Genomic DNA, 26,662 nt, shown 5'->3' on the forward strand with positions numbered 1-26,662 from the left:
CTAGAGTAAAGGGGGGAAGTATGAACAACCATGGCAAAAATAATAAATGGACAGTGTTTTTTAACTCATCACTGCAATATAAGCAGTTACTATGATCAATATTCAATCTCTTCCTCAAGAGTCCATTAGAAAGGAAAACATAATTCATTAGATTTATCTTTTATGCCCTCTCCAGGCATGTTTGTACATTTTTTTTTATTTATTTGGTGATCATTCTGCCTGTGTTAGAGCTTGTGGCATGAATTTCTGCAGAAAATTCCGAATTTAAATCAAGTGTTTTTAACTCTTATATGTGACCCATACTCTGGGATCGTTTTCTCCCATCGTTTTCAAAAATGTAAAAAAAATAAATAATAATATTTTTTTCAAATTTTCATGATTTGTGGGTTCTGCTTCAGTTGGCTGTTCAGAAGGAGGACATGTGGAGAAGAGAAGACAGCTTTGCCCTTTTCTGCTTCAATTTGGGGGGGCAGTTCAGGCTTGTTGGCCCAGATGGTCCCTACCAGGACCATTTTCTTCCTCAGAAGCTCCTGGGCAAGTGAGAACGAAATAACCGTGACACCCTTGATGACCTTCAGTCATGTCCCGGACGTCTCTCTTTTCTTGGCCCATCTCCGGACCTCCGTCGGTGGCTTTTCCGGTATATACCTGGCACCTCCTCTTTTTCCACAGCCTTATTCCAAAATGGACTCAACACCCCAAAATGACAACGTGAAAAAATGTACTTTGCCAAATTTGTTAAAAATGAAAAAACCTGAATCAGTGTGTCAACTGATTAAAAGAGTGATTCACCAACCAAAATACTTACAGATGACATCCCTCAAACTTAGACATTTTTTTGCTGATTTACTCTCAGTATAGCGATATAAAATGTGGACAAATCCGCGATATAAATCCGTGCTACGTCAGGGGTGGGCGGGGTTTAACTGGCTGACCTTGGCGCAGTACTGAATGCTACAGGTAACTTCTCCAGTTATTGTAATTGTTCATTTTTCTAGTAAAAAAATTGAGCTTTGATCACGAGAATCCAGGCATCACCTCCTGAGAATAACAGCGCTGGGTATATTTGACCATCTTAAACCCACCCTACATGAGAGGTGGTCTATCAGCAGGGAAGCCCAGGTATCTATGGGGAACCCCCCAAAACAAAAAAAAGTTGCATTGCTTTAAAAACAACACATTTCATACGCCCCGAATGCACGAACAACAAGCGCTCTTGGCAACGTCTATGCACAGATGAAATCACAGGTTGAAAATGGGTTTCTGAATTCTCGTATAATGTATTCATTATAGTTAATTAATGAATAAGTAGATAAAACTAAAAATTCTGTTATTCCGGAACAGGGTAGAAAACAGAGTATGTTTCATGGGCGCAATAAGCAAAAAGATAATGAATCACGCATCCAAAAGGTTGTTTTTCCACGTCATTTATTATTATTATTATTATTATTATTACACTTGTCAGAAAAGTATGTTTACTGGACCATGGTGTATGGATGAAATGAACAATCATTTTTGAGATTTAGCTAAGACTAGTACAGACACAGAATTAAGTCCTTCTATGCCCATGGGCAAAACAAGCAATTCTTCGTGGACTTAAATGTCCGAGGTCAGTGACTAATGGTGTCGACTTCACACACATCAAAGTATTTTTTCAATAAATTTCAAAACACTATGCTCTTATTCTGCATAAAAACGGAAAAAGGATAAAAGCATTCTTGTTTTGAATGTGTTGCTGAAATTATGATGTTCAGTAATGAATTCAGATCTCAAGGCACATTTTTTTTTTTTTTTAATGGATCAACATGCATTTGTTAAACACCGGCAGTGCCATTAACTCATAACGGAGATCCGTGCCGGCGCGAGCGAGGAACGGGGACGTCTGCGGGAGACACCACACAGTCAAGGGAGTCGCACCGGTTTCACCCGCTGCTGAGGAGACATGCGAGCGGCCAATGACCTCTTCTGCGGGCCCTGGTCCCCGCTATGTCTTTTTCGAAGGACCAGAGAAATGTACATTGATATGAAACGAAAATAAAAAAAAGGCACATGTACAGCAGCAGGTCCTTGTCGAGAGTTCTAGATTCCGGAGTCGGGAGGGTCTAGCAGCAGGGTGGCACGGGGTCAGCTATTGGTCGGTTGCCGTGACCAGCTCGAACCACTGCCTCAGGGCGTCGCTCAGTGTCCCAGGCAGGGCGTTGACGTCCCGCAGGATGACGTAGAAGGGGAACGGGAACTCCTCCATGTACGAGCGGATCTCTGGCATCTCTCCCGGGCCTTTAAAGATGGGTACTTTGATGTCCAGGATGGAGTCCTGCACACGTAAAGAAAAATAGAACTTAGTATATAAAACCTAGTCTGCACTGTCCAATATTCCAAACATGGACAGATGCTCTATACTACACATTTCCACCACTACAACTTCAAATAAAGTGAAGTGATGGTCACATGTGATACACAGCAGCACAGCACACGGTGCACACAGTGAAATTTGTCCTCTGCATTGAACCATCACCCTGAGTGAGCAGTGGGCAGCCATGACAGGTGCCCGGGGAGCAGTGTGTGGGGACGGTGCTTTGCTTAGTGGCACCTTCTGATTACGGGGCCACTTCCTTAACCGCTAGGCCACCACTGCCCCTCAAAACATGATTGTCAGAAGTAGGATTGGGAAGTTTAGGACATTTTTTCTTGTTTGTCTTGTTCTTGTATTGGACAAATCACAAGGCAGAAGCGGCCACGTAATCAGAATGTTGCCGAATCCCAATCCGCCAAGGTGCCACTGAGCAAAGCACCGTCCCCACACACTGCTCACTCAACCCCGGAAGAGGGTCCCCCTCTCTGGATCACCCCTTCCCAAGGTTTATACCTTTCTTTTTCTCTCTCTTTTTTTTTTTTTTTTTTGTGTGCACAAGGGTCAAATTGGGGGTGTCAACTGTAGGGCCTGTCAAAGCCCACTGAGACATACTGTATGTGATTATGGGCTTTATAAGAAATAAATGTTATTGTTGGAGACTCTTGACTCCATCCACCTCAAAGTTGACTGATTTTCAGCTCATTTTATTCTTTTTGGAATGCAATTTGGTGAAATAAAACAAGCATTATTTTTTTTTTCTACAATAAAACTTCTGGTGACAGTCCTCTGACAATATTCTCATATATTTTTTGTAGAAAGTTGTTTTGCAGTCAAACACTATATATAATAACAGAAATGTGATTTACCCTGGAGTTGGGGTTGTCGAGCACCACGAAAATGACGAAGATGTTGGCACTGCGAGCGGCCTGCACGGCGGCCGTGACCCGGTCCTTCCCCTCCAGGAAGAGACCCCTCCCATCCGACACGATCAGCAACAGCTGGGCTGTCTCTGCGAAGGCACAACATCCAGAGAGAGTTCGGTCAATGCCGGCCCACAATGCCTTCCATAGCAGCAGAGAGGCGGAAGGTGAGCTCGTACCTGTGCTTGCAGAGCCTGGAGACTGCTGTCGCGCTGCCGCAAACATCCCTGCCGAAGCCTCCAAAAACTAGAAGAGGAGAACAAGTGAGGAGAAAGGGACATCACGTCAAGTCTCACTTCGCTTCTATAGTCGATGCCTTGGACAGATCGTTACAACCCACCTGGGCTATCCTGGTCTTCTTCTGCTGGAACTGACAGAGCCGGAGTACCGTGGCACCTGACTGGTCACTGAACTGTTGGTGGAAAGGATGGAGCAGCTGTACGGTCTCTCCGAAGCTAAAGGGGGTTCAGAGGTTTCGCTTTCATTAGATTTATTCGTATAGCAATTTTTGGAGGCCTGGCTTCTGCTGCTCGTCAAGCTGTCATTCAAGTTTTTATTAGTCTTAGTCGCGTCCATATTCAAGTCAAGTCAAGTTTCAGACAACTAAATGTCTATTTTAGTCTTATTTTAGTCAAAAAATTATATAACAACAGACATCCTTCGGTGCCTGGACTCACCTGCACACCGACACCTGGCCAACCTCCAGCAGAGTTAGAGCGTTCACTATCACCGAGACAGATTCAAACGCCAGCTTTAAAAAAAAATAAAAACAAATAAATAAGTAAATTTGTTCAGCTCAGTATTTCATTTTTTTTTTCATTCCCATCTGCTTAAGAAGCAGAACCAAAACTCACCTGTTTGGAGTGGTTGTCGACCATACTGGACGAGTCGTCCACAGCCAGGCAGATCCGGTACTCCCTCTTGCTGGGCTTGGTTCTCCTCAGCCAGATCTTGTCTTTGCGAAACTGGCTGGCGATGTACGGAATGACCTTACGCATGTTTAACCTCTTCCCGGTGCGGAAATCTCCTCTGGGGGGGTATAAATTAAATTACTGAAGGTATTTTACAAAAGACTAAGAAGCAGAACCAAAACTCTCCACTTTCTCAATAACAATGATAAATGTAACATAAGTAAATTATTAATTAAGTGGAAAGTTTATGGCTGTCGATAAATTAAAACTAAAATAAATAAATACAAATTTCACACATTTTACAATTGATCTGCAAATCAGTGCCATTTATGCAAATGACCTAACACAATTGTTCGCTAATCAGGTTGATTAAGCCATGCGAGTGAGAAATAACAAATGGTAGCAGCTCATGTGCATTTAGCAATTTAGCCTTTCAAAATTTCTAAACTTTGTGTGTTAATATGACTACAAAAATGTTTCATTATGAACAAATTTAGGAATTTTCACAGATGTCTAATTGATTCAAATACTACTTTAAACTGAAATAAAGTTGGATTCTTTTTTAAAAAACCTCTGAATGAATCTGATGTTACCAGGCTGGAAAGGTGGACGGGACAGTCAACCTCCAAGCGTTCAGTACCAGTAAGCTGGCAGAAAAACTCACTTGAGCTTGGCGGCCTGCGTGGGCTCCAGGATGAGGCGGAGCTGTTCACAGAGCTGCTGGGAGAGGCCAGAAGTCAGGGCCTGGTACTGGTGCCACATGGCTGACGCCGTGCTCTCCTGGGAAAAATCACAACAGCGCGTCACACAAACAAAGCTGAGGGAACCTGAGGACCGAGAAGAGCAGTGGGGCTCAGGAAAGCACCTCTTCCTGCGACACTGGAGTCTGCTTCTGCCACGCCTCCAACTGCTGCTCAAGCTCCCTCCTCAGCTCCTCCGGGTCTCTGACTGGAATCTGTAATTAAAGTACCACCTTCCATTCACTCTGAACAAGGAGACCGCTTTGTGTTTTTGACTTCTTCCAGTTAGTTTACCTGCTGCACTTCGGTGAGCAGCTCTGGAACGGTGTGGATGGTGGACTCCGAGCTCCGCCCAGAATCCTCTCCTTTGCCAGAGTTTCCACCCTCTGAACTCTTCTGTTGTTCCTTCTGGTCCTCCTCACCCTGCCTCTGAGGTTCCAGCTCCATGCTCTCCAGACCTGCAGCACCAGGGAGAGTTAAGATGGCGCCTGCTAACTTGAAATTTCCTTTCATGAAGGACTGACTGCTCTGGCCAATCAGTACCAGAAACCGTTTTTTAAATGACTGAGAACCTGGATTAGATGCGTATTTTTATTATTGACAGCACCTTTCTGTGCAGCTTTAGTCGATTCCATCTGCTCTGGCTTCAGCTCGGGGGCATCCACGGCCTGCAGGTCCTTCTCCTCTTCTGCCGCATCCATGCTGATATCCTCTTCCTCCTCCTGTTGCTGTTGTGATCCAACCGGCTTCTGCTGCTCAGTGCTTGCCACGTCTGTCAACAACAAGGGTGTCCGTTTCACACAAACTCTATAAAGAATCAGGTCCTAAAACCTCAAGTTTAGAGTGAAGTTGTCAAGAAAGAAGTCAACTGCACTTTGGGAATTCCATAAATCACTGAACCAAACTAGGCCGCCTCCAGTTTCATACCTCATTGTATGATTGAGATGAATAAACTTCTTAAAATCAGTAAAAATAAATAAATAAATAAATTAATTAATTTAAAAAAAAAAAAAAAAAAAAAATCACCATAAAATAATTATTATTTTATAATTTTATAAAGTAACTGATGGGTTACTGACAAATCGAAGGAGTACAAAATTTCGCAGTCTAGCTCATTTAAACTCCGGATTTCAGGATTACTGGTAATTATTAATGATATTTAAGGCCTAAATGATGAAAATTAAATTTAAGACATTTTAAGGATCCATGGGTACCTTGGCCTTGAATATGTGTCATAGTTTAGATTAATTTCAGTTGTTCTACAGCAATGTTAAATTTATATAACTCAAACTGCCTCCAGAAGATAATTGTGCAAGTTTCTTTCCATGTAAATGTATTGCACAGGTTGCACAGTAGTTGTTAGACGCTCCCTAACTTGGTCCTGTTGAGCCTGCGTACCATACGTCTGCGCGTCGTAGGCCTGCTCGCCCTGTTTGATGTGTTCGTACAGGTCGGCCTCCTGCTGGCCGCGGGGCTCACTGCGCTCCTGCTGACGCTCCAGTCCGCTCGCCACGGTGCGCAGACGCTTGTTGATGCGCTCGTTGTAGTCGCCCATCGATCGTTCGTTGTCCGCCTGGCCTGGTTTCCTCTTGAAGCTCTGAAAGGCCAGAGAGGTTAAAATAATAACTATAATCATCAACAGAATGTGAAGAGCGTTAATGTGTTGTAGAGATATATCTGTAATCGAACTCCCTAGCAATCATATTACAGGTAGCACACCCCGGCTGTTAACAGGTTGTACATAAACTCTCAAACTGAACTTATTTTCTTTATTAGTAAGAATAATAATAAAATGTATTTAAAACCACCTATTTAACACCAAGGCATAGCCATTATGCTGAAAATATTATTTTGGGTTAGAGGTACGGTTTCATAAGACAAAGAATTTAGAATTACATTTATGTTTATTATGAAAAACTGAAATATTATGAAATAATTCATTGGTTGTGACCAGGCGGGGCTCGGCCGGATTAACGCACATTCTTCTTTATGCTTTCGTTAAGATCACGCCTTCATATTTAGTTTCCGTATATGCACTGATAAACTATCCGGACAAACACTAAAGTATTTCACAACCAGTTGAATTTAACCAATTTAGCCTCAGCAGAACATGAAAGATTGCTCTTGAACCAGAGAGTCACAGAGTCAGTCTGGTGGGTCTTCTACAGTAAACCACCACTGGGCCACCACCAGGACCACCACCACCTCCTCCTCACCTGCGTCTTACTCTGCTGCTGTTTCATAGCTGAGACTTGTGCCATCAGCTTGGAGTCGTGTCCCTCAGACTGACTGGCATCCGCCGTGCCGGTTCCATGTTCCTACACAACGTGAAAGAACATAGTGAGGATCTGTAGATGCTGCCATTAGTGTCACGCTCACGCGCACACACACACACACACACACACACACACACACACACACACACACACACACACACACACACACACACACACACACACACACACACACACACACACACACACACCTCTTTGGCCTTGTCTCTCTCTGACGCAGCTCCAGCCAACTCCACGGCCGTATCGCTCTGGACATTCTCCTCTCCGGTCTGACCGTCGGCGTCATGCTCCTTCCTCTCAGCAGACTCAAGCTGATCTTCATCTTCTCCGCCTCCTTCCTCTTCCTCCTTGTGAGACAAAACCCATCAAGTTGTCTCTCAGAAAGCTACACCTGTCTAAAGCTCGCTGTGAGTGAGTGTGTAGTAGTGTAGGTAGGTAGTTAACAACCTTTGTTTTCGGTCCTTGATCAGCCTGAATGGCCTTGTCTTCGTCTTTCCCAGCGTCTTCTCCTTTATTCTCCTCACCCTCCTCCTCCTCCTTCGCCTCCTCTCCTCTTTCTGACTCATCCCCAGTGGGGTCTTTGTCTTCTTCCATCGGTTCTCCTTCCTCCTCCATCTTCTGTTCATTGCCCTGCTCATCACTTGATCCATCCTGCTGCTCCTCTGGGTTCTCATGGGACAAGTCCTCCTCCTCTCCATCCTTCTGGGCGCTGTCCTTCTCCTCCAGATCCCCTGTCTGCTCCTCGATGTTGTACGGGTTCTCCTCTTCAGGGGTGGATAAATGGATAAATAAATAAATAAATAAGAAATCAGTGAATAAACACAGCAATCAACAGAGATTGTAACAAAAGTGTCAGGGACGTGTCTCTACCATCTCCTTCTCTACCCTCTTCCTCTCCTCCGTCCTCATCCTGGTCCAGGTTGAGCTCCTCAGAAAGGTCCATGTTCTCAGGTTCTAGATTCTTTTCCTGTTTGCCGTGGTACGGGTCCACCTCGTTCTCATCAAACTCGCGCTACAAACAATCAACAATTCAAACTTACATAAACCAGGAAGGACTTTTCGTTATCTTGTTAGTCATCTAGCATTTTGGAGAGGACGAAGTAACTGCCGACCCAGCCCTTTTTCTGGTGTAGGCATGATTGACAGCTCTCACACACCCAACTTCCTCATTCCGGAGGATTTAAACCCCCTCCTGTCAATACGTGACCCGCCCAGGTGTAGTGCAGCATCCATCTCCTCCCTTTCTCCAGTTTTCCTCCCTTCTCTACACTCCAAATACCATTAGTGCACTTGTACACGAACACGTAGGTTATCTGGCGTTTTAATTAAAGCTTTCTGACCTCATCCTGCTGCTCGTGGATCTTCTCAGTGCTTTCCTCCTCGTCCCTGGGCTGCTCTTTATCTCTGTTCTTCTCTTTGTTGGGCTCGCTGGCATCCAGGTTGTCATCTTTAGCGACCAGCTCAGACTCTCCCTGAAATTCATCCCCAAATCAGGACATCTTGCATTGTCACATTCATTAATTCCACCCTTCTACCAACCTGATCCATTCCTGCTCCTGACTCCTCCTCTTTGTCGCTGTCTTCCAGGTCCTCATCATCCTCTTCGTCGTCACCCCACATCCTCTCATCCAGCGTGTCCGTTTTACCTTCGCCCAGGTCACCCATTTTCTTGTCAAGTTCTTCGTCGTCATCTTTGTCTGACTCCTCTTCATCATCTTCACCTAAAGACAAATGCAATGGAAACAAACAAAAAGATGAAAGTTCAGACTAAGAAGCTGGAGGTCACTACTGAAGACCAACTCTACTGAAGTAATCATGCAGACCTGGTTCCCTATTTTCTCCGTCGTGGACCTTTCCATCAAAGTCCTCAGACATCTCTATAGCATTGTCCTCCTCCTTTATGTCCCTTTTGTCCTCTTCTTCCTCTTTCCTCTCCTGTCCTTCTTGGAAGGTGTCTTCAACCTGTTTCAATCAAAGATGAGGAAAAAAAAGCAAAAATACAAGGACTTTTTATCAATTCTGAAGCCAGCACAGGTCTAGCGCCCCTCCTGGCTGGTTGCAGGACTTTTTATTTTGGTCCACCCATCCTAACATGCTTCAGTGAAATAACCTGGCAATTTTCTCCCTTTTCTCATTTACATGATGCTTCCTTCTATCTCACTTCAAACCATTCTGATCGATAACAGAAACTGTTTCACTTTCACCCGGTCTTCTAAAATTCCCTGCATAGATTCGACCGCCACATTTTACATGGTCTTCTACCAAATAGGAGGCAATAAAATGTCTTGACAAACCAGATTGGGTGACGTTACCTGTTCTTCATTCTCAATCTTGTCACTGACGTCTTTGACACCCTCGCCTTCTCCAATGCCGCCGCCCTCGTAGTCGTGGAACTCTGTCGCGCCTTCACCGTCTCCACCCTCCATCAGTTCCTGAGGCAGACAGAAGCCCTGCAGGACCACATAAGGGTGAATTAAAAAAAAAAAAAAAAAAAAAAAACTTCCTGTACAGACACAGACTGACCTCTGACAAAAAATTACACATTAATTTCACATTTTTCCATAAAGGCTCAGCCATGGTTTTCCATTGTGCCTCTAATTTTGTTAAAACAGTTAGAGGTTGCACCTTTTGTGCCAGTTCAGTGAAGATGTTGGACAGAACAGAGAGCAGCTTTCCAGTGCTCCGGTGGGATCCCAGGGACACGGTCATGTAGTAGCGCACCAGATCAGAGTAGACCGCCAGCATGGGCTCCAAACGCACCAAGAGCCCAACTGCATCGTTCAGCTCCTAAACGCAAAGATGCGTCAAAACGCAACTAACAAGCAGAATTGCGTCTGAGCCCTGAGACCTGCAAGAAGGTCGGTACCTCAAACTGCACGGCTGGGCAGGTATCACTCTGAGCTTTGAGCCTCTTCAGCAGCTGCTCCACAACCCCGCTGACCTCTGGGAGGGATAAACTAGTCACCTCCGCAGCCAGGTCCTCCTCCAGCAGGCGGCTCAGATGGGCGGGTTTCAGCAGGTCCTCAGGCGGCTCCTCGTCACCCTCTGAGACGAGATCAAACGTTCCAAATTATACTTCCCCTCTGAACCGAGGCTGTTTTTGAAGTTTTTGTATATTTTATAAAAACATCGCATTTTTGGAGAAAAAGAAAGAGGTACCTCTCCTGCTCTCTGGCTGCTGCTCTTGGTGACCTTCCTCCTCTTGCCTGGACTCCCTCCTCTTCACCAGACTCTGTACCGCACACAGCACCATGTTGATAGCCTTTTCCAACTGTTCAGAGAACTCTGACAGGAACGTGGAAGTCGATCCTAAAAACATGACAAGGTCAGAATGTGTCTTTTAAAAGGTCCCCTAATATGAATGTGACTTTGTGAGATTATTTAACATTAATACAAGGTCCCCTGGCCTGTCTTTGGTCCTGCATTGGCAAGAAATGCTGATAGGTGTAAAGAGAGCTTTGGTCATTCTGCTTCACTGTTTAGAGAGCAGCAGCTCAGACGGTCAGATCTGGAATTTGTCCCCTTCATCATAAGGGGAAAGGTTACCACCCGTTTCTCTTGCCTTTTCCACCCAGAGAATTTCCCACCCCTTCTCCACCTACCGCCATGGCTTCCAAACGTGGGAAGCAGTTACTCTGTGATTGGATGTAAAAAAATGAGTACAACTGTATTTTTTTTTAGTTCAGTCTTACGAGACTCTGAAGAACCAGTGGGTTAATTTTATTTTTTCCGGAAGAACACTGACAACTTCCTGTCTCCGGCAAACATCGTGGTTGGTGAATGGTGTTGATGACGTCATTTCCGCGAACGCCCGCTCATCTTATATAGGCCGCTCTCCTCCTCATCCTGCCTCTCTCTCATTAGCATTTAAAGCTACAGACACTGAAACGGCGCGTCCTGGGAAATCTCTTTGTGGGTCTGGTTCAAAGTGGCTTTAAAGTATAAATACCCACCGGTTCGTGTCGGGCCCAGGGACAGCAGCTGTGTTTTCCAGGTGGCAAACTCAGTCAGGGTATCCTCCACCTCCTTCCGCACGTTCTGCAGTCCGCGGGTCAATGCAGGGTGGGTGTGGCGGCTCACATGCCCCTCAGGGGTAAAGGCCTGCTCTACCGAGGGCATCTGTGCCATAACAGAGCCCAGTCCATCCAGTGCAGTACAACACAGCTGAAAATGGCCCCTATGACACAAGCAACAAAAAATGTACACTAATGAATTGTGGACTAATAAAAACTAACGCTGATTATTTTCTTGTTAATCTGACACCTCCTTAGCATTTTTACCCCCAGGCAGATCCACCTAATGGTGCTTCCACATATGACAAGCATGAACAGGAAGGAATGAATGCATTAACGCAGAGCGAATATGCTAATATTCTACTAACCAAGTAAGCAGTGTTGTCTCTGGACTCTGTTCTAGTCCATCCAGCTGCTCCTTCAGATTCCTGCTCTCTGTGAACATGCTCTCCACCCTCTGAGACAACTGGCTCCAGGCCGGGTCTCCTTTCCTCATCAGGCACACGGGGGGCTGACTGTGGGTGTCCAAGGGAGAGGACTGTCTCAACGTGGGCTCCTCCGGCATCCCTAGTCCCTCACTGCAGCTATTCCCGGCTAATGCTGGCCCTTCTGGGCAGCACTGGAGCGCCCAGGTCACCTCCTGGAATGCCATGGAGCACCGGGCAGTCAGAGCCTGGGCCCGCAGGAGCCAGCAGTGCAGAGTCTCTTGAGGGGGTAGACGGCTGTTGTCCGGCCTGGTGAGATCCAGGTGAGTCTGGAGATTCTGTACGCTGCCTATCAGATGCCTAGAGAATATAGGTCCATAACAGATCTCAGTATTCCATGAATGTAATAATCCAGAAAACAAAAAGTCTAAGATATGGCAACAACCATACAAGCAACTAATAATGCCATTCTTTTATTAAACTTTATTGTGTGTCATACCCTTTTCATGAAACAGATGCTACTACTTTAAATATATGCAAATGCATTTGTCTGATATGTAAAATGAATAAATACCTGAGGTGAACCCACTGCTCAGACAGTCTGGCCAGACGTCTCCTCTGCCTGAGCAGGAATTTGAAGAGGTGCGAGGAGAAGCCCCTGCAACGCTCGATATTACCCAATCCCAACTCCTGAAACACAGAGCAGGAGCGTTTTGTGATTTTCGTGCATAACATGCGTCGCGGCAAATCTTGATGCGGTTTCCCACCTTCGAGGCGCTCTGAAGGGCAGTCAGCAAGGCGGTCCTTCTAGCCCAAGAACGGTAGAAATACTTCTGACAGCCCTCCCACGCCCGTGTCATCTCAGTGAACAAACTGAGGAGGAAAATAAAAAGAATAAATCTCACTATTGTATCTACACGTGTGGGTGTCTGCGGTTAGATCTTAAATTAGACAGGTAATATGCACACTAATCATTTGTCACATTTAATGCTGCCACAAGGGGGAGGTTGATATAAAATCTGTAGGCCCTGTATTCTAGAGTTCAGTAGTGATCATTGATCAGTTCCCAGAGAAATGATACAGGCTTTAATGAAAAGAGGCTCCTGGCCTCTTCTTGTCTTCTTTCCCCTGCTTTTCCAAGATCCAGTACTTTCTGAAACATTGCAATAGTAATATACCTGTGATAATAAATAAGACTGTAACTTCTCTTGTGCCATGCCTCTGTATGTCCAGGTAACATCAGAAAAAGTAGTAGTAGCTGACGTAAAATGTTTAAATCAGTGTTGACCAAAATAGAGTAGGATTTATCTTAATTAGAATTCATTCATTCTGAAATACCAGTTGATTTTGAACACAGCATATGATCCAATCAGATTGGAGATTGGAACAGAAGCACAAGTAAAGGAATCCATGTTTCACAAATGCCATGGTGTGTGTGTGATATTTATATATATATTTAAAAAAAAAAACAGAAGCATTACATGTTCTCCATCTGGTCCTGTGTCCTGACTGTGGACAGAGCCACGTCCATCTCCATCGGCTGCAGACACAATGTCTCCTCTGGATTGGCCATCCGGGTCCATGTCAGGCCTTTCCGGAATGACAGCCCTATACAAAAGACACACACACCAGTGTTGCATTATTAATTATAATGTTATTACTCGTTAGAATTACTTCATCAACTTCCTAACTCACCGATCTGAGACAGCATCTTAAAGAGGTCCACCAGACCACGCTGCTTCTGCTGCAGGATATGCTTCACCTCCGCCTTCTGACGCTCCTTGTCTGCAGACATGTCGACTGAGAGGTTCTGAAGGTCCTTCACGTTGGAGATGACCTCCGCTGCAATGAAATCGAAAGGTGAGAATCATTTCACCAAAATGCCTATGGACATGGGGGTAGGGGGAAAGAGGAAAAAAAACGAAAAAAAAAAAAAAAAAAAAACACAGCCCCAACCTGTAAACTGGTCCAGGTCCTCAGACAGGCTAGGCACAGGACACTTCTTCACCAGCTGGACACACATCTTCCTCATCCTCCTGATGAGGACTGGGAGACGGCCCTGGAGCGATGAGGGCTGCAGGACCGAACTGGCCTCATCAGGACCATCAGTCTTAGAAAAAGAAAAAAAGAACATCAAAATGAATGAATGGCGAATTACTGGTGTGATGGAGCATTAAGAAGAGCCCAATCTTGCCTGCAGGTCTCTGGCCTTCCCAGGGATGGCGCTCTTCAGTGCCCTGTGAACACAGTGGAGGGGGGTGTCCTCAGCGGTGGCATCTATATAGTCAGGGACGGCAACATTGCCCTGCTCCACCAGTGCCGGCCGGCAGGGTTCGTTCAGTGCCGCCTCGAACTTCTTCACAAACTTGAACAGGGTCCTGTGCAGCGCGGAGGACGAACATTAAATTTTGTACTTTTGGGGGAATCACGGCTGCCTGGAAACGTTAAAGGACCCTCACCGATGCGTCTTTTCCACGGACTGCTTGATGGACCAGAAACTGACGTCATTCCATTTCGAGATCTTAACAAAGTCCTACAAAACAAAAGAACAACTGTCGAAATGGCAAAATACACACAAAAATCATAAATTATGGCCAAAGCCTATTGACTTCCTCTTACCTTGAGTTCCTTATCGATGGGCTGCCGCAGCTTGGTGACTCTGGCCTGCACACTTTCACAGAACTGAGAGTAGTACTTATGCAGGTTCCACAGCAGACTGCATAAGGGCGCTGAGATGGACACATCAAGTGCAATTTTGAATACAGTGTTCCCACTCTAAATCAGACTTAAAATTTAAATCATTTTTATCACTTTGGGTGAGCAAGTCCTTAAATTCTTCACTTTCAAGCACAATATTTTGAAATTTGCCAACTCACCAAATATGCCAGGCAAGTGTAAGTGTAAGGACGTACATCGACACAGACTTTCCATAGATTTCGCATTCTAAAATGTTGCACATTTTTCAGCAGGAGAAAAACCCTCACTGGGAACAAAGATGTGTTCAGGTTTTAGCTACAGCACTATATGCTATTAACAAAATTCCCTGATAGTTTTCTTCACTTTTTTTTTTTGTTTTTTTTAAGGCACTGTGGTTTGCCTAGCGGGTAAGGAAACGGACCCACAATCGGAAGGTTGCCGGTTCGAGTCCCGAACTGCCAAAGTACTGTCCCAACACACTGCTACCCAGGCTGCTTGTTGTGTCACAGTGTGCTTTGCTGTGCTTCAAATTGACAATCACTTCACTTGGCACCCAAATGATCAAATTCCTTGTCTCTTCCTGCTGGGAAATACCTTTACTGAAATTCCCTGACCCGTGGGAACCCTGTTAATACTGGTATACGTATAGAGAGATGCAATGCCAGTGTAATTTTATAGGGGCAGTATGGTGAGTGTTGTGAAGATGTCCACGTATTAAGATACAGGTATTCATTCATAAACTTATTTGGTTTGCGGGCTCAACACTCAACACAACAGTACAGATTACGACGGACAGTATGGATGCCAGTATATCACAAACGTTAACAACGCAACTGTTAAAAGATATGGAATAGTATATTAATAGTATATGGTGTATGCATATTAATATTAATATGCATACACCAAGTAAATTTCTGCCATAATGCTTATAGTATAAAGTCTATTACCTTGACCTTCCTGTTCCGGGACAAGCAGGAGGTGGCAGTGAAAGCTGAGCAGCATGTCCAGGCGGGTGCTGTACTCGCCGAGGGTGGAGCCTTCCATAAATGCCTGCAGGGTGGAGGACACCGAGGCCAGAGACAGCTCCTGTCGCGTGGAATCATCTAAAAACCACCAAATCAAATCAGTCTGTCAAAATTAACACTCCATCATAGTACATATTCAAGCCAGTCTGAATAAATAGCAGGTACTGACCAGCTGTAGGCTCCGCCCTCTGCTCTAGCAGGTATCTCTCCAACAGCTGATGGATGGAAAACCAATGTTTGGTAGATTTCCCTGCATGGCGCTGCATGGCATTGTCCAGACTGCATGACCAGCAACTACCGTAAGGTGAGAAAGAAAAAATATATATATTACATATATATATTAGATATCAGTTTTTTTTTCTTGTGCTTCTAGCCTGTAGTCTTACTTGAGCTCCAGCTTCCTCCACTGAATGATGAGTTGTGTGATCTCCTCCAGCTCCCTCTTCAGGGACACAGAGCGGCTGGCGTTATTCTCCCAGTCCTGAGGATACAGGGGGCGGAGTCATGGCTGGATGAGGATCACACACACACTCATATACATACATACACACACACACACACACTCAGAATCACTCACCTGAGCTTTGCTCAGCAGGATCTCCAGGCCGTTAAGGAATTTGGACAGTGGGCTGGACAGGCTGAAACTCATTATGCGCTCCACAACCACCATTAGCTACAGAAGAGGCAAAATTAATATAAGACTCATAATTTAAAAGACGTGATTCAGAACTAGCTGTATTGTGTAATTCTCTCTTTATAATGTGATTAATTCAAAGTGGCACAATTCCAAGTAATTCCAAATTGGATCATTCTACAAGCTCTTTGACTCAAAATTTAATTAATAAGGTCAGAAGCGACAGACCTGCACAAGGGCCGGGTGCTCGGGCCACTCCTCCAACCGCTGCCGCACAGCCCTGCCCAGCAGCTCCAGAACGGGCAGGCAGAGGCGGGCCTGGCTCATGTTGGGCTGCTGGTAGAAGTCGTAGGGCCCATCACAGCGCAGGCTGAGGCCGGCCTGGGTGGCCGAGCCACGCACCGTGTTCTCCAGCAGAGAGCAGAGCAGCAGATGAGAGCCCAGGAGCTGGGAGTCCATCTCGGGTTCTGAGGAAAAACAACATTAATGATTTTATGCAGGAAAATTTTTGTATCAAAAGCAATGGTGACAAGGTAGGCGGTGCATAACAAATGAAATAATTAAAACAGTAAAATCTGTACAAAAAATTTATGTGTATTTAACTTATGAAAACAATTTATGGCCACCATCATCACAAACTATTGTATTTGCCACCATCTACTGGTATGCCCTTTTTTGAGGTTCAAGACAAAAAGAGGCCAATTTTCCAAAAATGTGTTTAAAAAACAATAAAAATATAATTCCTATTGAATATGTTAAATAGAAGGATGTTTATTGAGAATTATCAATCCATAAATGGTCATTGATTATAGAGAACAGACAAATAATGCCAACACACCCATTAGATGATAGAAGCGTGATATGACAGGAGCAGTGATCTGATAGGAAGAGACGAGAGCGCTGATATGTTCTGTGCTCTGATTGGCTGGAGAGCTACTCTTGTACCAGAGTGAGCGTGAATAGGCCAGACAAAGCCTCCCATGGACTTTAACCACCGTCTGCAGACAGGCTGGGGAAAGGAAGCCACCTTCACCAGACTCCGCCCCTACTTCCTCCTCTTCCTCCAGTGGTACTGGCTGTTCCAGGGTGGGCTCGGAGATGATATCTGCAAAGTCCTGACCAAAACCAAAGCAAAATATTCAGCCACAAGAGCCACAGAAGGGACCTAAGAAGGTAAAATTACTCTCTGCTCTAACCTTGTTGTATTGTGGGAAGGCTCGTCTGAAGTCCTTCTCCTCCTCCTGCTCCTCGGTGAGGCCGGAGCCGTGCTGCTTGCTGCGGCTACGGTACAAACTGGCCTCCATCTGCTCCTTCTCCCTCGCCCGCCTCTCCTGTTCGTCCCACTCATTCACCAGAGCCTGCAGGGACAAGTCAGCTAAAATGAGTGTTCATTAAATTAGATTAAAGTAAAATCACTGTGACAAGAAGAACAGCACTAGAGCTGAAATTGGGCCTAAATTGGACCCGGTCCAAGCCTGACCAAATTCGACCCAAGCCTGACTAAACAAGTACAAACCCTACTAGACTAAGAGGGGAAAAATGTGCAGGATAATAATCTGGTTTAATGCATAATCGCCAGAGGCTAGCCTCTGCATGCACTCCTCAGCATTCATTTTCGCATCTCTCTGACAATAATTAAAATGCATCACCTGATGACGGTGGCTGAGAATTGCGAATCAAATTAATATTTCATTTAATGACAACATGTGAAACACTTTTCCCCATCCCCGAATCATACGGAAAGGATAGGTACTATAGATCGGTAGTTTGTGTTTGCTTGGCCCGAGGTTTACAGATCTACCCAGCACCCCACCTGGCAGATGTGCCTGAAGATTCTTCGCGCCTCTGGCCCCAGCTGTCCTATGGACAAGGCGTGGCACTGCACATACAGCAGCGCGTTGAGTAGCAGGATGGAGGGTTCTGGAACCCCGTGACTTCCTGGAGATTCCCCTTGTGGTAGCAGCTTGCTCAGGGCCCTGAGAACGTCCACACTGGCCCTGGAGCACAAGTAGTCAGCCCGGGCCAGATAGGAGGCCTGACTGGTGCCCAGGGTGGGGAACGCCAGCAGGCAGGACACCAGCTTTGCCAGGTTGGGCACAGACGTGAGGGAGGTGGAGACCTGCGAGGCCACCAGCCTCATACCATGTTGGATCTGCAGGATGGCGGCTCGCAGCGGCCCCACCACATCGGGGTAGAGAGGATACTCCTCAGCCAGCCGCTGGGCAAAGCGCTTCTGGGAGGCCTGCCACACCGCCTCCTCCTTCAGCAGTCCCAGGACCCGTGGCCTGGGTTTGGAGCGGGAATCATGCAGGGCTTTCAGCAGGTGGGACAGCAGGTCTCGGATGGCGGCAGGCTGGCCAATGCTGCAAAGGTAGTGCTGGAGCTCCTGGTACAGGCGACCATACTGCGGCTCGCTGGGCCGGCAGGCCTGCTTCCTGGACAGTTCGGAGATCTGCTCGGTCACCTGCTGCATTCGGATCCACAGGTACCTGAAAAACTCATAGCAGTCAGGAGCAAGAATCCAAATAAACATACTGCAAAATATATAAATCATTACACAGAATGGGGCAGTGGTGGCCTAGTGGTTGAGGAAGCGGCCCCATAATCAGAAGGCTGCCCACTGCTCTCAAAAGGTGATGGGTTAAAGGCAGAGGACACATTTCGTTGGCCCTGTGGACAGACCCTATCAGTATTATGACCATTATAATAATAATTGTTGTTTTAATTTTGTATTATTTGTAAAATATTTTGGGTTACATTTGGGATCATGTATTTAAAACTATTATTGGTATTAGGTATTGCCTTGTTATTTTATATGGTTTTTATTTTATATGGTTTTCTAATTGTTGATGCCAATAATGATAAATAAATACACTATTCAAAGTAGCAACTCTGATTTACAATCAATTTCACATGCTGTTGTGCAAGTGGAATAGAAAACAGGTGGAAATTATAGGCGATTAGCAAGACATCCCCAATAAAGGTACTTGCAGGTAGTGACCACAGACCACTTCTCAGTTCCAATGCTTTATGGCGGATGTGTTGGTCAGTTTTGAATGCTGGCGGTGCTTTCACTCTAGTTGTAGCATGAAACTGAGGCTACAACCCACACAAGTGGCTCAGGTAGTGCAGCTCATCCAGGATGGAACGTCAATGCGAGCTGTGGCAAGAAAGTTGGCCCAAAGCATGGAGGCGCTACCAGGATACAGGCCAGCACATCAGGAAACATGATGGCCCGCCTGTTCCCCAGACCTGAATCCAATTGAGCACATCTGGGACATCATGTCTCACTCCATCCACCAATGCCACATTGCACCACAGACTGTCCAGTAGTTGGCGGATGCTTTAATCCAGGTCTGAGAGGAGATCCCTCAGAAGACCATCAGCCACCTCATCAGGAGCATGCCCAGGCATTGTATGGAGGTCATTTATGTGTGATTTTGTTCTCTGCAACTATGTAAGTATTTAATAAGAATATTTCATTCATCCAGATCTAGGATGTCTTATTTTAGTGTATATTTAAATAAAAAATATATATATTCAAGAGTGAATTGTGAAACATCATTGTTGGTACACTGGTGAGATTGAGATTTCTCTTCAAAACCTCACCTAATGCGTGGGTGCTGTAAACCATCAGTTGTGCTGCTTTCCTCAAGACCCGCCCCTGTCAGCAGCTGAGCCGAAAGGCTCCGCCCCCTCCACTCTTCTTGCAGCAGAGCCAGCTAGACAAAATCAAACAAAACAAAAACAGGTGAAAGTGATTTGAATGCATTTTTATGGATGGAAGGTTCTCTTTTCCACTCACCTCTTCTTTGGCGTAGTTGAGTTTGTAGGCCCGTTTGACTGCCGGATCAAATATAGTCTGCGGGGTCCACACCTGGATCTGCAGCAGGCCCATGTGGACCCAGAATATGCCACCGCAGGCCTGCTGGATCAAGCTAGACCCCTGGTTCTGAACAAACTGCTGCATGCAGGTCACAAGGGTATCCAGGAAGCCCTCCGGCAGAAGGTTTCCAGGCAAGCCGTTTCTGATGGTGGCCTGGACTTCCTGAGCTGCCCTTACAGGGTCCTGACCCTCAGTGAGGTTCTCACAGCTCTGGGTGTAGCTCTCCTGCAGCCCGGGAGGAAGCAGGTCAGAGAGGGAGTGTAGCTGCCGGCAGAGAACCAATCCCTGCAGACGACTGTCTGTACTCCTGGGATGCACAGAAACAGGAAACCTTTTCAAATTGATTTTTTCAAATCAATTAATCAATTGTCATTAATTAGAGGGTACCCCCAGGATTTTTAACCTTCAATTTTAGACTTTTTAAGACCACTTTAAATGAAATTTATAACAAACGTTGCACCTTTCCTGGCATATGAAAGAAATAATTTGACAGAATAAAAAAAATATTTTAATGCAGTAAACATTATCCAAACATCCTCAAATTTCACAGTCATATAGTTAGGGTGACGCCCTGGTTACACAAAATATTTTTTATAGCGCCACCAAGGGTTCACAGAAAGTGTGAGATTTTAGTTTAACATATTGTGCTCAGACACGGATAATCAAAACCATGTGAAATTTGGCCAGGATGTAGTCAAGAAGTTCCATTTGAAGGACTGATAAGGACTTTATCATAGGCTGAACCGTGTCTTAATGTCAACAATTCAAACATGAAGTGTTTTTTTTCTTCCAGTGGAAAGACAGTTTAACCTGCATGCACCAAATCTGGTACACATGTGTTGTCTGTCTTAAGACATTTAACACATTTTCTAATGGACATCCCAACACTAAAATGTATGAGAAAATTGTTCTGCATCAAGACAACAAGGGGCAGTGGTAGCCTAGTGGTTAAGGAAGCGGCCCAAGAACGTTGCTGGTTCGAATCCCGAGCCGCCAAGGTGCCACTGAGCAAAGCACTGTCCCCACACACTGCTCCCCGGGGCGCCTGTCATGGCTGCCCACTGCTCACTAAGGGTGATCTTCAAATGCAGAGAACACATTTCACTGTGTGCACCGTGTACTGTTCTGCTGTGTATCACAATGACAATCACTTCACTTCACTTTCAGCATTCCACTTGTCAAAAATCATATTTCTATCTATAAGGTATGGCTGTGTAGATGCTTTAAATTGAACCTCGTATTTTCATCTCTGAGGGACCGGAGTTTGGTGACTCTCTACTTCCTGGTTTTATACCATCTGAAACTGCCTGCTTATCACTGATTGGGGTTAAAAATCAAAACAGGACACATGGTTTTTGTCCTGTATTCCCTGCAATTGATTCCTGATGAGAAACCTTGAAAATATGACCATGCATGAAAAAAAAAAACCCTGGAACCAGACATGAGTTCTGTATTCTAAAGAGCATGCCATCGGCCGTCTCATCTATTCAGGCCACAGCGGGTGGGGCCTGAATCGGTCTGAGTTTTACCTGAAGTCCGCTAGGCTAGGCAGAGCCATGTTGTCCCACAGCACAGCCCGGAGGTCCTGTAGCTGGGATGTCCTCTCCCTCCACTCGCCCAGGGTGACACGCGAGGACGAGAGGAACGCCGCTCCAGATGGGTCCCACCTACTTCCCGAGTCACTGCTGCTTAGAGCTCCCAGCATGCACCGAGACCAAACAGCACGACTGAGCATTCCAGGGCCCTGAAATATCAGTCGTGACAGATATACAGATATTTAAGTATCTGCATACAGATATTTAAGTACATCCCAGACACAGACACACACAACCTCTCCCACCGTATCTGAGGGGCTCAGCAGTGAGCGGGACACTTTTTGCTCATCAGGGCGCAGTGGGCTCCACTTTAACCAGCGCTCAGGGTCAGAAGTCACACTGCAGCGCCAAAACGCCCCCAGGCTTTCTGAGATCAGCTCACACCAGACAAACTGCAGCGCCTCCACAGGCTGAGAGAGGAATTACACAAGTCAGGCCCGTCTGCATCCCGCCAAACAATCTGTATTGACGTGAAGTAGACAAAATCTTGTGCATCATGCGGTGTGAATGCAATTCGGACCCTTTCACTGCCCAGGAGGAACCATAGTGGGTGAAGCTGCCTTATGCTGATGGGGGTTGACTGAAGACAGAAGCGAAGGTGCTGGGACACAGCACTACGGACAGCATTTACAGTTTCCCTGTCCCTATGAACAGAAGAAGAAAAGAAGTTCAATTTACATTTAGTCCAATGCGAGGCTGAAAGAGTATTTGTGAATGCAGCAGTAAATAATACAATATTAAAATGTCAATCTTTTCAGCAATTTAATGGTGGCTGTGGGTTTATGAAAAAAATTATTGAAGTGTATTTTATTTTTAACCATTGTTTTTTTAATTATAGTCAAAAAATTCATTAAACATTCATTACCTGTTCCTACTCACTGCCTTTCTTTTTGGCTTTCCATTTCACAAGCACATCTATTTCAGTTTCAGAAAAAAATCTTTTCTTGTGCATTTTTTTTCCAGGTTTACATCGGAGGCTTACATATTCATGAAGTGATTTGCATTTACTATTTAATGTTGAAGGGAGGCACGTAGAGGGCAGAATATATTGCAAATCTACGTGCAAATGATCCCAGGTAGTGCGTGTGCGCACATTTTCCTAGATCAGCCTTTGCTCTGATAAAACCAGGATAGGCTTCTATGGTGTCATTATATTTTCATAGATATTTTATTTGTGTGGTTCATTTTTTGTCTTTTGATCACACATACACTAGAGGTTTAAAGTTTTATAAATGAGTCCCCAGATCTCCTCTTTTCCCCGAACATGTCTGGCAGGGTTTGAAGACTTGTCTGGGTTGATTAAACATTTTTTATGTCATCGGCATATTGGTGCTAGTAAAAAAAAAAAACACTGCGTTCTGGCCAAACCAATCCATGCAATCTTGTTGTTTCAAATCAATCATTCAATATATAGTAAAACCAAATCTTTTATTAAAAGCACTGTAATCCAGCCACATAGTTAATAAAACACCATGAAAACATCAACATTATAAGAATTGAGCTGCTGTACCTCGGTGTGACTGAGAGCTGCAGGAGGTCTGCAGTGACTCTTAGCTGGTTGAGCACCGCCAACTCCTCCAGCAAGGGCCAGAGCTGAGCCCTGTGGAAGAGCTGCAGTAAAACCTCCCTGCAGGGAGGGGTGCTGTCCTCGTCACCCCGCGTCTCAGACGTGGAGTCTAGCAGGCCACAAGATGTCAGATGGGCCTGCTGCTGACTCACACAGGAAACGAGCCTCTCCAGCACTACAGGAGCAACAAACCAGTTACTGAAGACCACTTCATAAGACCAGTCACCGTGATCATGACCTTAGTGGGCAGCGGGCAGCGAATCAGATTCGGGTAAATTTCTGATAAATGCTGTACCTTGATCAAGGGCACCTTGGCGGTTCAAGATTTGAAACCCACAACCCTTCAGTTATGAGTCCGCTTCCTTACCCAGTAGGTCACAAATAGGTCAATGTATTCTTTAAAAAAAAATTAAAATAAAAAAAATAATAATAATAAAAAAAAAAATAAAAAAATCACCCAAGGAAAAGGATCTCTGAGCGATTCAGATTCGGTTACGTTTCCGACCAGGGGAACCACAGAAAGCACGTATTTTAGTAGCGTTAACATCTCTGTGAGGGGTAGTAATTGATGTTTTAATGATTATAAGATGTATTTATGTGACAGTTTACAATTTAGATATGGTGTAGTTAGGACTTTGTTTCAATGGAGAGCTCAGATTCGTGACTCAGGAGATATTTAAAGGAGCCAGGTGTTTAACCCAGGTGTGTCATGAATCACACTGCATTAATATGTACCAGGTCAATATGCCACTTGGCACATGAAAAGTGAAATGAGTCAGACATTATTGTACTGATCACAGTACATTACTGGGCAGTGCTCAGTAATCATGAACCATCAAGGTGCCACTGAGGTCCCCTTGATCAAGGTACCATCCTCATGCACTGCTGCACAGCCAACAATGAATGAAGAACCTTTCACCTGACTGCTGTGACTCCAGCTGGTGATTGGCTTTTAGGACCAGCCCTAAAGCCTCGAGCAAGCTCTCCTTCGAGTCCAGCCCCAGTACGGCCCCCTGGAGCCTCGCCATGTCCCTCCTCCACAGCGGGGACGTGTTGTCCAGCTGCAAATCTCCAACATCCAGAGTCCTGGTTAGGACCAGGAGCTGAGAGGCACACCCAGCCACCGTGTCCAACTGAAAAACAACATGAGGTTGAGCAGTATTTCAAAAACTGAGCATTGGGTGAAGCACCACTTTCAGCATGAAAATGACTTGTGTGGCTTGGCACTGGTTTAGATATTAATAGGGAAATGGGTTCCTCAATGCCTATTCAAGCAATTTTGCCCAAAATACAGGGGAAAAAGCCCGATTTGCAACACTAAGCAGTTTTAAAAAATTTCAACCTCCATGTGCATTTCCAGTTATATATGTTTAGGTATTTGCCACACAAAGACAGATACAAACACAAATAGTTTGATCTCTGCACATCCCTGTAAGAGGGGACAGCGGGAGTCCATTCTTTACCTTGAACGGAAGCGGCCTTCCAAGTGACTTCTGAACCCCCTTTAAAGAAGATGCTACTATGGCAGAGTTGCACAGAGTGTTCTGAATGGCCGTGGTTACCGCCTGCAGCTCCTGCTGACCGCTGGGTCACAAAAAAACAAACAAAAAAAAAAAGGTACAAAATCCATGGTGCCCATAGACAAAAACATTTTTGTCCCCCCATCTATCGGTCTCTATACTCACTCGTAGGTTCCCTCTCCCAACAGCAGCTGGGGTAGACGGAGGATTAGGTGCTTGTGGACCCACTGCCAGTGCAGAGACATGACACACACCCCTCTGGCGTCTGCCGCCATGGAGTTACATACGTGCCAGAAACGGTCTCTCCACTGCAGCAGCTGCAGGATCTGTGGATGAACAACTTCGTGGTCATCTGAAACAATCTCGAGAGCAGTAGATCTGTAAATCTTTGCTCGTGCACTAAATTATTGGTCAGCAAACATGAAATTACGGTCTATAGTACCTATCCTTTCTATGAGATATGCTGCTTGCAAATTTGTTTCAGTGTTTGGTAAGAGTGTTTTTGCATGTTGTGCATGATATTATATTGAATGTTAATTTTTTAATGAAATATTGATTTTATTTGCAATTCTCGGCCAGGTGATGCGTCGTCAGGTGATTAGTTTTAATTATTGATGCGACAGAAATGCAAAAGTGGACGGTGACAAAAATTTATAGCTAATGCCAATTATGTTTTAAAACCCATAATTTCCTTTCCTTTTCAGTCTAGTGCTTGTAATGCACAAAGAAAGTTGGGCTTTTTAAAAAAAAAAAAAAAAAAAAAAAAACAACTCTAGTTTCAGATTGTGTCAGGGCTTTTAAGGCCCAATCACAGCTCTAGTGTACATGTAAAGAAGTGTAGACACCGACCTCAAACATGAGATGGTCTGAGATGTAGGGCTGCCCAGTCTGCACCGCCTGCAGCACAAAGGCATCCCACAGGTCAAAGAAGGATCGCAGGTGTACCAGGACAGGGTGGGGCAGGTGACCAATGTCCACGGAGCCTTCAGATATACACAAAGATGAGAGGAAGAGCAGATTACGTCAAACCCGTAATGCCCGTAATGACCACTGTTTGAGTGAAGTGCGTGTGTTGGCGTTGCAGACCTTTCGAAAATGCGGTTGCCAGTCTGAGGGCACTATTGTGAGGAGATGTGTTTGCAGTGCTGGCTCCGACTGCAGCTCGCTCCTCTCGGTCCATCAGCAGTATAACCCTAAATAAAAAAATAAATAAATAAATAAAAAAGATGGAACATTCTAGACCATCCTTATTGCTGCCACCATGAAAAACTAGCCCGAACTGATCTCATACCTGTTGGCCACGGCGTTCAGCGCATCCATGAACTCCGCGTACCTCTCCTCATCCTCAAAATTACAGTTGTTGGCCAGGATGTCAAGATACTGTTTATTCCATCGCATGTCTACCAGGATCCTGTGATCATCTGTGCACCAAATCACACAATGAAATGCACTAGAAGAATGATGCATTAACAAACACGTGTTTTTTTGTTTTGTTTTTTTTTACCTGTGCTATGAGGCTGCAGCAGCTCAGTAAGGCCTTTTCCCTTCACTGTGAGTTTACTGCTGAACACGGCCTTTAAAGCCCTGGTCCCTGCTTCCAGCTGGAGAAGGGCTGCATCTGGGACAGAAAAAGAAACTAAAAATCACACTGCTGCTTTTACCTCTCTCAGAAAGTCTTCCGGCTGGATGCAGAAGTTTGGTTTGGACCATGGAACTCTAGTAGTATCATTACCTGCAACCTGGCAATATTTTCCCCTGAAACTGCAAGTGAGCAGTGATGTCGACTAGTACCCTAGAGATCGCAGGGGGTCCACACAACTTCATCTGCACTGAGGTTACCAGAAGTTTATAAATTTATAAAATCCCAATAAGATCATCAAAACTCTGTATAATCATGTAGGCTATATACAGCCCCACCCTATACCCAACATCAAAAACCTACAACTGCTGTTAAATTACAAACTTCTATTTGCACTTTTAATGCATGTATGTGGGAGGGAATTGGGGTCCTGGCTTGTCCTGGACACAGACAGGGGGGCTTCAGGGAAAAAAGCTTGGGAACCAACGCACTAATGCATTTAC

The 26,662-nt window shown here is 45.1% G+C and overlaps 1 protein-coding gene across 1 annotated transcript in view; it reads right to left on the minus strand.

The window, feature by feature from the left end:
• Window positions 1-1,425: 1,425 nt before the first annotated feature.
• mdn1 (midasin AAA ATPase 1) overlaps window positions 1,426-26,662 on the minus strand; it is a 51,850-nt gene continuing 26,613 nt past the window's right edge. The window contains exons 49-101 of the mRNA XM_029002407.1: window positions 26,085-26,198; window positions 25,872-26,001; window positions 25,667-25,773; window positions 25,430-25,563; window positions 24,746-24,906; window positions 24,524-24,644; window positions 23,980-24,193; window positions 23,004-23,235; window positions 22,014-22,137; window positions 21,739-21,903; window positions 21,428-21,642; window positions 19,818-20,205; window positions 19,622-19,734; window positions 17,826-18,501; window positions 17,209-17,370; window positions 16,851-17,127; window positions 16,241-16,479; window positions 15,956-16,051; window positions 15,765-15,859; window positions 15,548-15,672; window positions 15,301-15,456; window positions 14,276-14,385; window positions 14,116-14,189; window positions 13,851-14,034; window positions 13,613-13,766; window positions 13,352-13,498; window positions 13,138-13,264; window positions 12,424-12,529; window positions 12,231-12,346; window positions 11,600-12,016; window positions 11,172-11,395; window positions 10,378-10,527; window positions 10,085-10,263; window positions 9,844-10,005; window positions 9,531-9,668; window positions 9,042-9,180; window positions 8,758-8,939; window positions 8,559-8,690; window positions 8,089-8,230; window positions 7,666-7,982; window positions 7,410-7,565; window positions 7,141-7,242; window positions 6,323-6,521; window positions 5,532-5,696; window positions 5,219-5,382; window positions 5,050-5,139; window positions 4,849-4,964; window positions 4,128-4,302; window positions 3,951-4,024; window positions 3,614-3,728; window positions 3,453-3,519; window positions 3,220-3,362; window positions 1,426-2,314 (exon numbers count right to left, since the gene is read on the minus strand). Of these exons, the coding sequence (XP_028858240.1) occupies window positions 2,129-2,314; window positions 3,220-3,362; window positions 3,453-3,519; window positions 3,614-3,728; window positions 3,951-4,024; window positions 4,128-4,302; window positions 4,849-4,964; window positions 5,050-5,139; window positions 5,219-5,382; window positions 5,532-5,696; window positions 6,323-6,521; window positions 7,141-7,242; window positions 7,410-7,565; window positions 7,666-7,982; window positions 8,089-8,230; window positions 8,559-8,690; window positions 8,758-8,939; window positions 9,042-9,180; window positions 9,531-9,668; window positions 9,844-10,005; window positions 10,085-10,263; window positions 10,378-10,527; window positions 11,172-11,395; window positions 11,600-12,016; window positions 12,231-12,346; window positions 12,424-12,529; window positions 13,138-13,264; window positions 13,352-13,498; window positions 13,613-13,766; window positions 13,851-14,034; window positions 14,116-14,189; window positions 14,276-14,385; window positions 15,301-15,456; window positions 15,548-15,672; window positions 15,765-15,859; window positions 15,956-16,051; window positions 16,241-16,479; window positions 16,851-17,127; window positions 17,209-17,370; window positions 17,826-18,501; window positions 19,622-19,734; window positions 19,818-20,205; window positions 21,428-21,642; window positions 21,739-21,903; window positions 22,014-22,137; window positions 23,004-23,235; window positions 23,980-24,193; window positions 24,524-24,644; window positions 24,746-24,906; window positions 25,430-25,563; window positions 25,667-25,773; window positions 25,872-26,001; window positions 26,085-26,198 (8,996 nt within the window). The 3' untranslated portion in view covers window positions 1,426-2,128. The remainder of the gene's footprint in view (window positions 2,315-3,219; window positions 3,363-3,452; window positions 3,520-3,613; window positions 3,729-3,950; window positions 4,025-4,127; window positions 4,303-4,848; window positions 4,965-5,049; window positions 5,140-5,218; window positions 5,383-5,531; window positions 5,697-6,322; window positions 6,522-7,140; window positions 7,243-7,409; window positions 7,566-7,665; window positions 7,983-8,088; window positions 8,231-8,558; window positions 8,691-8,757; window positions 8,940-9,041; window positions 9,181-9,530; window positions 9,669-9,843; window positions 10,006-10,084; window positions 10,264-10,377; window positions 10,528-11,171; window positions 11,396-11,599; window positions 12,017-12,230; window positions 12,347-12,423; window positions 12,530-13,137; window positions 13,265-13,351; window positions 13,499-13,612; window positions 13,767-13,850; window positions 14,035-14,115; window positions 14,190-14,275; window positions 14,386-15,300; window positions 15,457-15,547; window positions 15,673-15,764; window positions 15,860-15,955; window positions 16,052-16,240; window positions 16,480-16,850; window positions 17,128-17,208; window positions 17,371-17,825; window positions 18,502-19,621; window positions 19,735-19,817; window positions 20,206-21,427; window positions 21,643-21,738; window positions 21,904-22,013; window positions 22,138-23,003; window positions 23,236-23,979; window positions 24,194-24,523; window positions 24,645-24,745; window positions 24,907-25,429; window positions 25,564-25,666; window positions 25,774-25,871; window positions 26,002-26,084; window positions 26,199-26,662) is intronic.

The sequence above is a fragment of the Denticeps clupeoides genome, chromosome 14, assembly GCF_900700375.1.
Source record: "Denticeps clupeoides chromosome 14, fDenClu1.1, whole genome shotgun sequence".
Taxonomy (NCBI): Eukaryota; Metazoa; Chordata; class Actinopteri; order Clupeiformes; family Denticipitidae; genus Denticeps; species Denticeps clupeoides.